The sequence below is a fragment of the Lepus europaeus genome, chromosome 2, assembly GCF_033115175.1.
Source record: "Lepus europaeus isolate LE1 chromosome 2, mLepTim1.pri, whole genome shotgun sequence".
Classification (NCBI taxonomy): domain Eukaryota; kingdom Metazoa; phylum Chordata; class Mammalia; order Lagomorpha; family Leporidae; genus Lepus; species Lepus europaeus.
In genome coordinates this window covers 68,342,628-68,357,923 of record NC_084828.1, presented here as the reverse complement: position 1 = coordinate 68,357,923, position 15,296 = coordinate 68,342,628, and the positions used below count along the sequence as shown (strand labels likewise).

General features: G+C 41.4%; 1 protein-coding gene across 4 annotated transcripts in view; it reads right to left on the bottom strand.

The window, feature by feature from the left end:
- Positions 1-15,296, bottom strand: part of LOC133771753 (OX-2 membrane glycoprotein) — a 37,440-nt gene that overhangs the window by 9,344 nt on the left and 12,800 nt on the right. For 2 of the 4 annotated variants that reach the window (XM_062208032.1, XM_062208040.1), the window contains exons 2-5: positions 11,021-11,102; positions 7,151-7,477; positions 4,334-4,606; positions 1,746-1,853 (exon numbers count right to left, since the gene is read on the bottom strand). In XM_062208032.1, coding sequence (XP_062064016.1) covers positions 1,746-1,853; positions 4,334-4,606; positions 7,151-7,477; positions 11,021-11,102 — 790 coding nt within the window. Of the gene's footprint in view, positions 1-1,745; positions 1,854-4,333; positions 4,607-7,150; positions 7,478-11,020; positions 11,103-15,296 lie in introns of those variants that run through there. The other 2 variants (XM_062208050.1, XM_062208059.1) reach the window with 2 other exon arrangements.

Sequence of the window (15,296 nt, the reverse complement as noted above, 5' to 3'; positions counted from 1 at the left end):
CTCTAAGCGTCAGTTTCCTCACTGGAAAAGTGAAATGTCTGGGAACAGCAGACTCAAAGGGACATCTGCCTTGGACTTTCTGTGGCTTATGAGTTGCATGGGCTTATGTTGATGTGCCATTAGATTATCTGGTCTGTGACCTCCTCTTCGAGACAGAACAAAAATCCTCCCACATAGGCAAAAGCGTCACCCACAGTGACTTGTTTTGTGAACCCACAAGAATTAATCTTATGTTTATAGAAGGCTTATGCATAATAGAATGATTAAAAAAAAAAACAAGAATGGCAACTTCTATGAAACCTGAGGTGAAAAGGGGACAGGTAGTATTTGAGTGAATTTTTTTTAGAGACTTATTTATCTGAAAGGCAGAGTTACAGAGAAAGGGAGAGACTGAGGTCTTCCATCTGCTGGTTCATTCTCCAAATTGCTCCAGCAGCCAGAGCCGGGCCAGGCAGAAGCCAGGAGCCAAGCACTAGGTCCAGGTCTCCCTCGTGGGTGCAGGGGCCCCAGTACTCGGGTCATCTTCCACTGCTTTCCCAGGTGCATTAGCAGGGAGCTGGATAGGAAGTGGAGCAGTCAGGATTCAAATCGGCTCCCATATGGGATGGGAGGCAGAGGTGTAACCTTCTATGCCACAGTGCCAGATTGGACATCTGAGAAGTGGAGCTGCCTGCACTTAAACTGATGCCCATATGGGTTGCCGGTGTCTCAGGAGGCGCTTTACCTGCTATGCCACAATGCTGGCCCTTTAAGTGAAAAATTTTTTTTTACCAGAATCTAAAATAACATCCAAAGCCAACATTTTTTTTCTTCCTTGACCCCTATCTTTCAGTCAACTGAAAGACAGGAAACTCCCATATTGCCCCTTCACCTTAGGAAGTTCCCCTTCCAACAGCCAACTGCATTGTGCAGTGCAGTCCCTCCAACACCAAAGAACTCTAATTCTCTCTATTCATATAACTCACTCCTCTTGTTTTATAGCATCTCTTGGTTTATGATTTCTCACAATATCTTAGACAGCATTTATGAAGTACTAAATTGTCAATGGGAGAAAGAGAATTGAAAAACTCATCTTGAAAATCTATCCATCCTCTCCTTATTTATTCACTTACTTAGTAAATTAACATTATTGAGCACTCTCTATATATACATGTATACACACACATACACACATATATGATGTTGGGTAGATATTGTAGGAGACAGTAAAATTTAAGTGTACAAGGGCAGGATGATATCACGCAGTTACTGTAAATATGGTTCACCTATGTGTTGCCTGTGGCACTTCAAATACCATGGAAATACAACACAGAGAGTGATGTGTCACAGTCTCTTAAATGGGTAGGTAGCTGGCCTGTGGAATTCTATAAAGAGAGAAGAGATTGTCCTTCTCATGAATGGGTAGAGAGGATCTTGCCTGGCTCCCAGAATTATTTTTTGGTTTTGCCTTCATACGACTCCATTGTGGTCAAATAAAAATTTTCCTTATTTCTTATCATTAACTCTTAATCTCAACTTAGAAAGTAAGTAACCTCTAAGCCATCTTAGCAAATGAAAGCAGAAATGCCCAGTTTACTGACATTTACAAGTAAATGACCTTAAAGCACTTTAAAACAGCATGACATGTACGTACTTTGGAAATGACACATCAACACACTTTTGCCATCCTTTCATTTATATCTTCAGATGATCCACAGAACAAATCACTTAATTTGCTTGACTCTTTTTTCCCTGTGATGACTCACCTCGGTCCTGATTCCGGTGACGTTTCCAATATAATAAGATTGAGATTAAGATCAGAAGAATTACCAGCGAGACAATGCTTAACAATAGTGGAACTGAAAACCAAAAGCCTATGGGTATTGAAGGAAGAAAAGGAAAACTTCAGTCACAAGGGAAAGATATAGAGGCAAAATGTGACACAGTAATAGTTATGATGAGCTTTTACTAGAGTTGAGATCTCAATATTATCCTTAAACACAACCATACGGAGATCCATATTTATGATTCCATATAATTTTAGTAACAGTAATATCAGCAATAGCTAGTGTGTTTTATGCAGCTATTATGTATTAGGAGCTTTAAACATGTCATCTCATTTCATCTTGGAAACAACCCAAGAGTTAGGTAGTATTACTACTTAACAGAAAAAAAAAAAAAAGGCTCAGAGAAGTTAAGTGAGTGCAAGATCATAGTAGTAAATGGAAGATCCAAGCCTTGGGCAAAAGTCTTTTTGACCCCAAAGCACATGTTTTTTTCCATATTGTCCATTAAAGTAATGTAGGTTTATTGAGGACATTTGGTAAAAAAAACAAACAAAACAAAAAATGGAGATATATAAAAGAAAAAGCATGGATTTCATTTCTAAACCTTCAGAAAAAGACCCATCTCGATGTTTTCATTGGATTTCTTCTAAGCTGTTTGTTAATAAAATCTTTTCAGTAGTCAATGAATGGGAACTCAGCCCAAATGTCAGCTCCCCAGTGTCACTTGGTCACAGCACAACTGTAGAGGCAGAGGCCAAGTGTCTTCCACACATCCCCATGATTAGCTTTGTCAAGTCTCTGTTAAACTGAGTGCCTTCAAAGACTGGTCTAGCTTCTGTAGTTCCAGTGCTCACCACATTGCTTTAAGGGTGGAAGATTTTCAGTGAATTTTCATAGAATGAACAAACATTGCACAAATGATGCATATGCATCGTAAGTGATATTAGTCAAAGTTGGCATTCTTGGAAAAGGAGACAGATTCCTTTTCAGAGTCTCTGTTTTTCAGAGGAATAGAACTTTTGCCTTGGCTGAATCTGAGACTCTCTTCACAAACATCCAACCCAACTCAAACCCCAATCCTGCAAGTCTTTTTTTTTTTTTAACCAGATTTACCTAAATATCTACGTGCTAATTAGTCTGGGTTTTTAGAAACCCCAGAACAGCCTACAGTAGATGTTCCTGAGAGGCCACTGCACCAATGAGGCAGACTTAGGAAAGTTCTCCCAGGTTTTATTGTTCAAATGCAGCCCCCTCCAAAAAAAAGGCAACACTACTTTTTTAGGAGACTTATGATCAAGTGCCTTGTCCAGAGGCAGTGGTTCAAATTATGCAGAGGAAGAAAACGGTGGCTATTATTGCTAAGTCTTCTTGTCTCTAAAATCACTGCTCCTTTTATTCTCTTACCCATGATCCTAGTCTCTTGTATCTATGAGGTCCAGGGACGGAAAATTAGGTAGAAACACAAGAGAGCAAAAAGTGACTTGACTGGGGGCATTTGGTTTGAGGATGATGAAGGCACTTCAGACTGCCCCTTTCTCACCTTATAGATTACAAAGAGATTCTGCCATAGCTGTCAGTTGGTCTAGGAAACCCGCCTACTTCCCACAGAGGGAGCTGTTGGCCCATCTCATCCACCTCCACTCTTCCCATGGTGCCCTTAGCTTTCTTAGGGAAGCATCCATCCAAGCACAGTTGCTCAGACACTTCTCTGTATTCCCTAGGTGCTCTCTGAATGCAGGGACTGAGGCTGACACATAGTTGTGTTTTTCATGTTCAACTCAAAGTCTTGCAAACAGACCTTCAATAGATGTCAGCAGAGAAGAAAGCAAACACACCTCCGCAGCAGCATTTGGGATGTGGACAACGTACAGCGCCACATTTACCAAAGTATAGTACTCCCAACTTAGCTGCACTTGCTTTCTGAGGTTTCAATTATGTGTTGTCAACAGCAATCCAAAAATATTAAATAGAATATTTCAGAATTAAACAGTTTATAAGTTTTAGGTTTTATGCTCTTCTGAGTATCTCGATGAAATCTACCACCCACTCTACCCTGCCCATTCCTGCTGCACGTGTTACCTGCTCACCAGTCATTTAGTGGTGGATTCAGCCATCTGCTCCACTGCCAATATTCAAGTGCAAGTACGTCAAACTTTGTTTGACATAATAATGGAAGCAAAGCACAAACTTTTATAATGTTTTATAATGTTACAATTATTATTTTATTACTGTTGCTAATCTCTTACCTTGTCTAATATATAAATGAGTCTTTACCGCAGTTATTTGTGTAAAGGTAGAATCCTAGTATCTATGGAGTTCAGTCCTATCTGCAGTGTCTGGCACCCATTGGAGATCTGAGAACATTTCCCTTGCAGATAAGGAACTCTACTGCAATGTCTGCTTTGTTTACTCAACTCCGTTTTTCTTTCCTAACTTACCCTCTTCTCTGCCCAATTAGCTCCTTTGCTGTGAGTGAAAGTCACTGCAGGACATTCACTGCCTTTTAGGTGTGTATACAATGCACAGCCGCAGCCACGGCCACGGCCATCTTCGCCGCCCTTTCTTACCTTTGTTCATGGTTTGCCTGAAGTCCATCACTTTTCCCAGGTGCAGCACCTGGCAGATCACCTCCTTCCCCACCTGAGTCTTGGGGTCTTTGACATGGAGGACGCTGGTGACAGATGTGGTCCCGTTGGGATGTGACAGACTCTCAGTACTGTTCTCAATCCCGGACCCAGCAACCTTCCAGGAGATCACAGGGGCTGGCCGGGCAGTGGCAGAGCAAGTGATATTTAGGTGGTCTTCAAAGAATTTGTAGTGAAGGGATACTATGGGCTGTACTGGGACAAAAAAAATTATGATTTGCCATCAGTTAAGCACCTACTTGTCAACTCTCGTGAGACAGATGAAGGGAAGATCCTAAAAGAAAGGCAGTGGGGGACTTGAAGGACAATGTAACACATCCCACCCATACTAGGGCCTTCCCAGTTCTTCCTGTGCTGCAGTCTCTCACTTGCAGGATGAAGACTGGCCTGGTACAAGCTCTTGATGAGGCAGATCCTCTCTTTAGTTTGTCTGTAGCAGAATTAGCTCAATGGACAGAGTAGGGAGATGTCGAACAACAGTCTTCTCTCCCAATAGCCCAAAGCCTAGTAACTTTGTGCTCCTCTTCCTTGGGCATCGTAGCCCTTGGGTGGCTTTCTCTCAAATAGCTTGACAATAACCCCAACCAGCACCTCTCTACATGTATCCTGCACCTGTCAGAAGCACCAGGGGAGTTTCAGAACAGGGGCCCCAGAGAAAGAGACTTTGGGCTGGATCCATAAGTGAGATGTATAGAGGAGACTTGGAAAATCCCTTTTTGAAAGAGATACACAAAATGCAATTTAGGAATTTGGAGCTCATGACCAGAAAAGTCAAAGAATGACAGTTGGAAGAACCTTGGAGATCACCTGATGCAGTTAAGGGAAAATAAGTAACTTATGAGAAAAAGATACTGTTTTCAGGCCAGTCATAGCCTGTTCCCTTTTCAAAGTCCCCTGAATAATGTGTATGTTTTGTTGAAAACTAGGGTTTATCTCTGCCATGCTGACTGGTTTTTCTGTGATTTGGTTTTAGAACCCACAAGATAATCACAGAACATTATTAAATGGAAGACTGGTCTGTGCTTACAGGTTCAAGAGATGGGTGGTTGGCAGTGGGTGGCAGTAGTGTGGAGAGGGTATGGAGGTATAGAGCTTTGGCTCTATTCAAAGTGTTCAGACTGCTGGGGCTGGCACTGTGGCACGAGGGTTAAGCCACCACCTGCAATGCCAGTATCCCATATGAGCACTGGTTCTAGTCCTGGTTGCTTCACTTCTGATCCAGCTCCCTGCTAATGTTCCTGGGAAAGCAGTGAAAAATGGCTCAAGGGCTTGGGTCCCTGCACCTATGTGGGAGACCCCAAAGAAGCTCCTGGCACCTGGCTTTGGCCTGGCCCAGTCCCAGCTGTGGCTGCTTGGGGAGTGAACCTGCAGATGGGAGATCTCTGTTTCTCTGTCTCTGTCTCTTCCTCTCAATCTGTAACCCTGACTTTCAAATTAATAAATAAATCCTTTAAAAATGTCCGTATTCCTAATGTCAAGTCACACTGAAAGAGATAAAGGTGATAAAAGTGGAAAAAGGTAACTATGGCTGATACAGCCAGACAGAGCGTCAGGCTGCGTGGCCTATCAAAGAGTGGCTTACATGAAAGCTGCAAGATGTAGTTAGAAAGGTAATGGTGCAAGAGAACAGGATTACCAGCTCACAGGAGTCTGATTTTCAGAGAAAAAAATAGTATAACAGAGAAATAAAAATAGTATAACAGATGAGCAAAGGAGTGCAAGTGGGAAAAAGAAAGATGAGAGAAAAGAAGAAAAGGAAAAGGGAAATAAATGATGAAAATATGACATACATAGAAGATAGGAAGTGGGAGCAAGGGATGCAGGGAAGAGACAGAAAAATAGAGCAGTTGAAATGAAGAAGAAACTCAACATAGGACTGTGCAGACAGGAGAAACTACAAGCAAAATAAGCTTAAGAAACTTCTATTTGATGTCACCGCCCTCTTGCATTCTTATCTATAATTCTGCTCTTCCCTTGCAGCCAACATTCTTGGAGTACCTAAACTCCCACCTTACCATCCCTCACAAGCCTATCAAAGTTTGTCTTCCTTCTCCTCAAACGGCTGTCAAAGTTACCTGTTATTCCTATATCCTAATCCTTCCTCTCAGCTGGGTGTCAGTTCAGAGGAAGGCAATTTCATCAAACCAAACCTCTTCTATTTTAAAAGAATGCTTGGTATCCAGTTCTTTCCCTAGCTGGCATCATTCCAGTGAAGAGGCTCTGCTGCTTGTGCCCTTATCGACCCTGAAAAAGGGACCCGCAAGTGAAATGGAAAGAACCACCATAACTGGCTCCAGGTTAGCCAGATCTGTCTCCAGATCCAAACGTTCACAGCAGTAAGGGATCTTAGAAGTGATCTATTCCACATTTACTGTCCAGACAAGGAAACTCCTGTGAAAAGAGAATCTGGGAGATGGAATCCATCTAGGGTCACATGACTGCTCCCGGCAAAGCCATGTCTGAATCACGTCTGTGCTTACGCAGAAACATTGTCCTCATCATCTTCCTCAGGTTTACTCTTGCTGACAGCAGGATGCCGGTGAGAAAAGCTAGCCCCAGATAAGGAACTCAGGGTAGCCCTATAAACTCTGCACATAACCAGGACCACAATGACAGTACAGATAGGAAAGGCTAAGGGTGACTCTGTCTGTGATTAGGACCCTGAAAAACCAAGCACTGCAACCGTGTTCTTGCAAACGTACTTCCAGATACAGACAGTGTATTCTCAGAGACTCTCACCATAGAGGGTGAGGCAGGACGTTCCTGAGATCTTCCCAGACCCAAAGGTGTTAAAGAGACACATGTAACACCCCTCATCCTCCAGGGTCGTATTCCAGAAGGTGATGGTGGAGTTCTGGAGTCCCAGCTGGGTGATGTTTAACTTGTCTTTGTAGGCAGGCTGCACTACCACCCCGTGGTTCTTGCTGAATGTGACCATATTTTCTGGGCTCACAGCCTTCTTTTTCTGCCATGTCACAACTAAGACTTCCTGGGAAGATTGCAGAGAGCATTTTAAAGAAGCAGGTGTGTTTAGCAGCTGTTTTTCATCCTGGGTCACCACTTCCTCTATGGAATTAAAAAAAATTATATTTTAAAAATGCAGTACTTTGGAAATTTATATTTCTTAAATAAAAGTTTAAAAATTTAAAAATGCAATACATACACACACATTTTCCTGGTTACCAATACAACGTACACCAAAAGTGAAATATAGAAAGAGAAAAGTATAAACAAAAACCAAATATATTTATAAACCTATGCATTGGTATAGAAATGTGGATTGCAATGTTTGCTCAGTATTTAAAAGTAGAAGACAAAAACAAGAAAGCAACTCTTAATGATCAGAAATTGTGAAGAATCTTTTTAGGCTAGAAAGGAGGATGAATAGGACTGAAGATGAAAATCATGGATGCATTATGAGGTGTGTTCACACTCAGAGAGAAGCAAGGAGCAAGAAAGGGTTAAAGGACAGCAAGCAGAGTGATCATTTGAAGGGAATGAGATGAAATAGCCCTATATATTGTATACACACACACACACACAGCACTACCTAAGAAAAGGGCACCCAGAGGTGTTTGCTGTCAAAGCCCTGGAGTGAATATAAGAACATGAGGTAGAGAGATACCCAGGACGATGGTCTGTGAAGCTATCAATACAAAGAGAACTTTGGATCTTTGGCACATAAAGGTGCCCCCATTTTCACGTAATGCTATGGCAATTAATTTTCCCCTCTCCAATGCTGGCTATCTATGCTATGACCAATGACTTCATAAGAAATCTCAATATAATAGCTAATATACAAATACTCAAGGAAACTAACACAAATGGAAGATAAACACTAAACTTTACAAACCTACGAACTTAATGAATGAAAAGATACCATAAATCAAGAAATACTCTCATGAATAAGTGTGATAACTTAAGAATAATGAGAAATAGTAGAAATTAGAGATGTGGAAAATGGAAAAAACAGAGTCTTGAGATTGACTGACTTAGCAGCTAGATACCACCGAAGAGTAAATAATAAGAAGGGATACAGGCCATGAAATGCTTCTAGAATGTGGCACAATCCTATAAAGATATGGAAGAAATTACAGAAAAATTGAACAAGTAGTCATTAGTCCAATGGGACTTCCATAAAAAGAGACAAAGAGAGTAGAAGATGGGGCTGAAGCTGTGGCACAGCAAGTAAAGCCACTGACTGCAATGCTGGCAGCCCATAGGGGCGCCAGTTCAATTCTCCTGGCTGCTCCACTTCTGATCCAGCTTCCTGCTGCTGGCCTGCGAAAGCAGTGGAAGATGGCCCAAATGCACTCATGCACTCACGTGGAGACCCTGAAGAAGCTCCTGGCTCCTGGCTTCAGCGTGACCCAGCCCTGGCTATTGTAGCTGTTTTGGGAGGGAATCAGCAGATGGAAGATCTCTTTCTGTCTCTCCCACTCTCTCTGTAACTCTGCCTTTCAAAAAATAAATAAATAAATCTTAAAAAAAAGAATGGAAGACAAAAGCACAGCAAGGGGAGAATGTATTTTTCAAAATGACAGAAAGGACCAATCTAAAATAAGATCTATCAATCATGAACCCACATACACCTAACCACCTAACTCCGATATAGAGCAAACACTAATTGAATTACAAAGGAAATTCTATATAGCTGCAATTGTAATGGAAAAAAGTCTCTAAACTTCTCTCAGAATCTTCAATTCTGTATATTAAAAAAAGCAAAAAACTTCAATATAGGGATACAGAAATTTTAAAAGCTAATTTATTTATATATACTTTATTAAAAATAATGTTATATATTTATATAAGGCATATAATTTACATGCATATGTGTATCCATACACATATAAGCATACGTTACTCAAAAAGAAATATACTAACTTTTTGAAATACACATGAAACATTTCCCAAAAGCAAACTTGGAAAAGACAACAAAAAAGGTTGCTAACATAGCTTTGAATATTGTTCACAATACAATAAATTAGAAATTTATACATTTTTAAACTCTTCAGTTACACTAGAAATCATAGCAAAAATTAAAAGTGGTGGCAGTGAAAATGAGGGCATAATGTGTTAGAGTCTACATATATTTATTAGGAAACCAAAGAGGCTGAACAATGAATAGACCTTTCAAACCTCCCACTCCTCCTCCAAAATAACAAGGAGTTAATAAAGATAAAAGCATGGTGACATGGTACACAAAATAGAGACCTGGTTAAAAAAAAAACACCAACTTTTGTTTTTTAAGGTCTAATAATCTAGGTAAAATGTTGGCAAGTGGAAACAGAAGACAGCAGTACAAAGAACTTCTCACTGCCAGCAGCAATGCACGGATGGGCACAGCCACAAATACAAACAGGAAGCCCTGAAACGTCTGAGTGGTGTGGAATTCGATTTAACGGTGTGCACCCTTGGACGATGTGAAAAGTTCCGGGAGGCAATTCCCGTTGTCAGGGGTGAGGTTTCCAGAAAGTTTGTTTGCTGAGACCTTTGCAGAGCAGGGTTGAAGAAATTGTTGTTAAAATGCCAAGTGGAAGACATCAGAACAAGGGTGCACATCTTGAGTGATTTTGTTTTCATTTTTGACTGTGGAAGAAATCATTGGGTGGAAAGTTTACAATTCTTTGTTGCTTAGGTGAACTTCCACTTAGATTCCCCCAGCCATCTGGTAAATGCTGTGATGGGTCCCGTGGACCAGGGATGTGCACGGTACTACCCAGCCTTGCACCACGTCACACTGAATGCAATAGAAGGTGAGCAGCAAAGTGCGGGGTAGCCTCCCGTAGACAGAGGAGGAACTAGAAAATTCAGCAGACAGGTGGCAAGGACACATTTTTTTTTTTTTTTTTTTTGAGTTCCATTATTTGCTTGAAAGGCAGAGGGAAAGAGAGCAAGGGACAGAGACAGAAATCTTCCATCTGCTGGTTGAAGTCATTCTCCAAATGGCCTCAACAGCCAGGGCTAGACCAGGTTGCAGCCAGGAGCCTGGAAGTTATCAAGGCCTCCTACATGGGCATCAGAGATCTAAGCACCTGGGCTATGTTTTGCAGCCTTCCCAGGCACATTAGCGGGAAGCCAGACCGCAACTGGCACTCCAATACGAGATACCAGCTTTGCAAGCAGTGGCTTAACCCTCCACACCAAAATGCCGTTCCCACAAAGGCACATATTTTACACAATGTGAACCCGTGTAAACTCCATGTTTCACTACTTTCTGTATTTTTCTGGAAAAAGTGGGCACACCCAATTTGAAGGCTTCCTGCCGGTTTCCCTCACCAAAAGGTCATACTCATTCATATTCCAAGTACTCCCATACCCCTCAACCACAGGCAACTATTATTTTTAAGTTTTTATGTTCAGTTGGTGAAAAATGATGTTTTATTTTAACTTAGAGAGGATGTTTTTGTAAGCCCAATTCATTTATAAAAACCGCTCCTAAATACCAAACATTGAACACAAAAAACACAGTAAGCAGCAAGAACCACCCCCACAATTCCAAGATGAAGACAGATGGAGCTGGCTCAGCACAGACAACAGCGGCCAAAAAGTCTCCACCCCAGCAATTGCAGTTACTGGACTCTGAGTCAGGAAATTGCGCATCTTTACCTTGTGCTGTGCACAGCACCACTGCCGCCATGCCCCAAATCAGGCTGAAGGTAGACAGATGACAGAAGGGCCTCCCGAACACCTGAAGACAGAAAGCAAAGTACAGAAATGGGGGTTGGATTTGGACAAAGCAAAGGAAAGCTTTGATCTAACAGAGAATGATGCTGCTACGTTTTTATCCACCAAGGAATTTAGGTTTCGTGGAAGCAGAACCAGAGGCTATAAATGGAAGAAATAACAGAGTGCACTCACGATACGGGGAAGAAAAGAAGCACTGTGTCTCTTTCATAATAACAATCCCTAGCAATTTGAGCCCTTGTTCCCAAAGTCACCATTGTCAAGAGCAAGGTCTCAAACACACAGGATCACTGGGGGAAGTAAATACAAAAAATACAGAGAAATCAAAAGTTCCCAAATGATCCCCATCTGTTAAGAAGGATGTAACTCAGGGAGTCGCCAGTCTTCAGAATGTGAAAACTGTGGCTACAGTTTTCTGTGGCTACCCTGAATTTGTTGAGGCAGATTGCTTGCAAAAGCTTCATGTTTTATGTAAATCGTATCTCTTTTAGAAAGGAGCTTAAATTTTTTCTACATTGTTTTATTTTCATGGGCCTAGGAAGAAACCCTTCATATAGCCATGGAGGTATTTCGGGGAATGTTATTCTGGGCACCATCTTGCTATAAAATGAAAGGCATGGTAGAAATCAGTTGAAGTTTTCTCTGCAGTCACTCCAAGGAGCCACCCACTTGGTCTATATCTACTTACATTCTAGGGAGTAGAGCCAAGAAATGTAACTTTCCCCCACAGATCTGTCTTTCTCCATTTTTCTATAATAAAGGTGTGCAAACATTGTAAGTTTTCTCTGTAATTTTTTTACTGAATTTCATTTTTCTGTCATGTTGCCATTACAACTGGAGGCAGAAACTTAAATTTCAATCACTATCACAGACATCATTCAACCACCCACCACCCCGACACCCCATGACTGTTCTAATCTCTGGCATTGCGCCCATATTCTTGAGGGCTTACATAATGCCACGCTGTGGGTGGGAATTTGAATGCTTGGTTACAATCATTTCCCCTTGCTGCCATTCTCTGAGACAGCTGTGTTCCTGTCAAACCATCACAGCTTTCAGTGTGTATCACCACGGCTTACTAGGTGAGGTGGGGGTCCCTCGTGGGATCCCAGGCTGCCCTGGTTCACATCTACAACACCCTCTTCCTTAACTTCTATGGGTCTCTCCAGTGCTGTTTTACTTACTCCTTTGTCTAGACTGAGAGGCCTGCTGCTTCCCACAACCCCTTACACCCAGAGGAAACTGAGGCACAGGAACCTTCGTTTCTTGATCTCAATGTCTACTTGCAGATTCTGTTTCCCACTCCTCTGAGCCCCACACTCCCAGGGGCTGGGCACAGGGCCTCCTTTTCAGGATGTAAACTGGTGCCTGAGTAGAGACATCAGTCAGTGCCCCTTTGCACCCCTAGGTTCAGAAAAGCTGCTTCCAACCTACTCTTCCTGGCATGAACAGTATGTCCTTGCCTTTTGGGCACTTAGGTTTTTGAAACTCAAACGTCCCGAGGCTGATACTACTGCAAAACTTTAGCTTTGGAAACTAAAAAGTCTGTTCCACTCTTCTGGGGTAGTTATTCCTCCTCTCTGTCAATAGGTGATTGACTATCTGATTTGAAAAAACCAAAGGACAAAAAGAAATGGCTGGAATTGAGAAACATACCAGATAATATATCAAAATCATACTCTTGAATAAGATAACCAAGCCACTAACAATAAGATTAATTTATTATGTACCAGCTACTGTTCTGAAGAATTGACATGAGCCATTTCACTCAACAGTTCACATAAATCTATTTTTTCAGGTTTTGAGTTTTATTAAAATTAAGTACTAGCAAACAATTGCAAAAACAAATTTTTTAAAAGTTCTGGCTTTGAAAATCACAATATAGTAAAATGTAGTACATGTTTGTAAGGATCAAAAAGAACAGTTGGAGCATGTAGCTAGAATTTCATTTTCTACAATATCAGCGAAGCAGAGCAAACACACATGAGAAGCAGACCTGCAGCACAGCTGTTGGTTTGGACTTTATCATCTGCATGTGAAACACCTTTCTGGGAGAAAGTCAGCTGTTACATACATTCATTCCATTTTCATGACAATCTTACCCAACTTCAGTGATTTCAAAACACAACTTTAACCACACAGGTTAAAAAGAAAATCACGTGATGAACCAGCACCTTCTAGAATCCCTATAGTTATTTTAGGAACAAATCAAAGCAGTATCATCGCCAACAGTAGTGAAAGGCAAAAACCTGACCCTAAAAGATTTCTTTTACGAAGATGTGGGATTCTTTGGCCTCACTGGAGTTTCGTTACAGCCCACACCAGCTAGTATCAAGAAGACACTACGTATTTATTCATGAAGGGAAGATTTACCTGTACACAAAATTCCAAACTTTTTAAAAATAATTTCTTCAAGTAAATTCATATTGTTTAATGGCTTAGGATGATTCTAAGAATTTTAGGAAGTGAAGAACAGCATAAACCTTTCTCACTCTGCCATGAATGACCAAAGAATCCTGGTCCATGACTGGATCTTTTAAGCAAAGTAACTCATCACTTGCTCCCAGCAAGCATCATCACATACCTCTCAGAGTGTGAACTCACTTCCATGGTTTCAGCAAATCACCCAACTGTAGGATGTCAGGACAACAGTACTCTGGGAAACAGGTGATCCAATGTGCGGCAGGCTTGATGAACTGTTACCTCCCGTAACTAGCACCCATTGAGCTGCGTTCCACTGAATTCACCGAACTGCTGAGGTTTCTGTTTGGCAGGCAGAATTCTTTGTTTATGCAGAAGAAATAATTTGATTCTACCCTGCTTTCTGCATTTACCAAACTGGTTGTAACTCTGTTATTTCCATATTCTGTCTTTTCAGCTGGTGTGTACTTGTACAAATAGTGAGTATTGTAGTGATGATGTTTTCATAAACTTGACCAACTATAAACCATCCTGCAGATTAAATAAAAACTTAAAACTGTAATTTTCTTGGGGTAGACATTGTGGCATAGTGGGTTAAGCTACTACTTGGGATGCCCGCATCTCTTATCAAAGTGCCTGGTTTCAGTCCCAGCTACTCTGCTTCCACTTCACCTCCCTGCTAATGTGCCTGGGAAGCAGCAGATGATGGCCCAAGTACCTGGGATCCTGCTACTCAGGTGAGAGACACAAAAGAAGTTCCTGGCTCCTTACTTCAGCCTGGTCAATCCCCACCTGTTATAGGCATTTGTGGAGTACGCCAATGGTTGGAATGTCTCTCTCTGTCTCCCCTCCCTCCTCTCTGTCACTGTGACTACTGGATAAATCTAAACAACAACAACAACAAAGCCACCTGTAATTTTCAGGGATGCTGTTTGTTCACCAGGATTTCACTTTTTTTTTTTTTCCTAGCAAGCTTTATTTCCTATCCACAGACACATGGGCATTGTTAGCGACTGTAAAGCAACTGGAATGAATAAACTTTTCCCTTAAAATCCACAGGTGTGGGGCTGACAATTTTAATAACTACAAAAGATATATCCTTTTTCATGAAATTCTTGACAGCTAACAGCTTCAACGCTGCCATTCATGAGACAGCTCTTTAGAGAAAACAAAATAGACCAGTCACATAAAATCCTGCTAACTCCAAAAGCAGTGACATTATGATCACAAATCAACTTTTAATTAACTCTCACTTGAAAACATCAATAAAACTATGCAATAGATTCTCCCAGTTCATCACTAGAACCCACTGAAGTTGTTTACATGTATCTGTCATTCAATTTGCATGATATTTTTTCCCACAAATTTGTTTCAAAAACTGTGTCATGCACCTGACAGGTGAGAGAATAATGAAAACACCAAGCAAAGGGCCGGCGCTGTGGCACAGTAGGTTAATCCTCTGCCTGTAGTGCTGGCATCCCATATGGGTACCGGTTCTAGTCCTGTCTGCTCCTCTTCAGATCCAGCACTCTGCTATGGTCTTGGAAAGCAGTAGAAGATGGCCCAATACTTGGGCCCCTGCAATAGCATGGGAGACTTGGAAGAAGCTCCTGGATCCTGGCTTCAGATTGGCACAGCTCCGGACATTGCAGCCATTTGGGGAGTGAACCGGCATATGGAAGACCTTTATCTCTGTCTCCCTTTCACTGTCTGTAACTCTACCTCTCAAATAAATAAATAAAATTTTTTTGGAAAAAAAAATAAAACACCAAGCAAA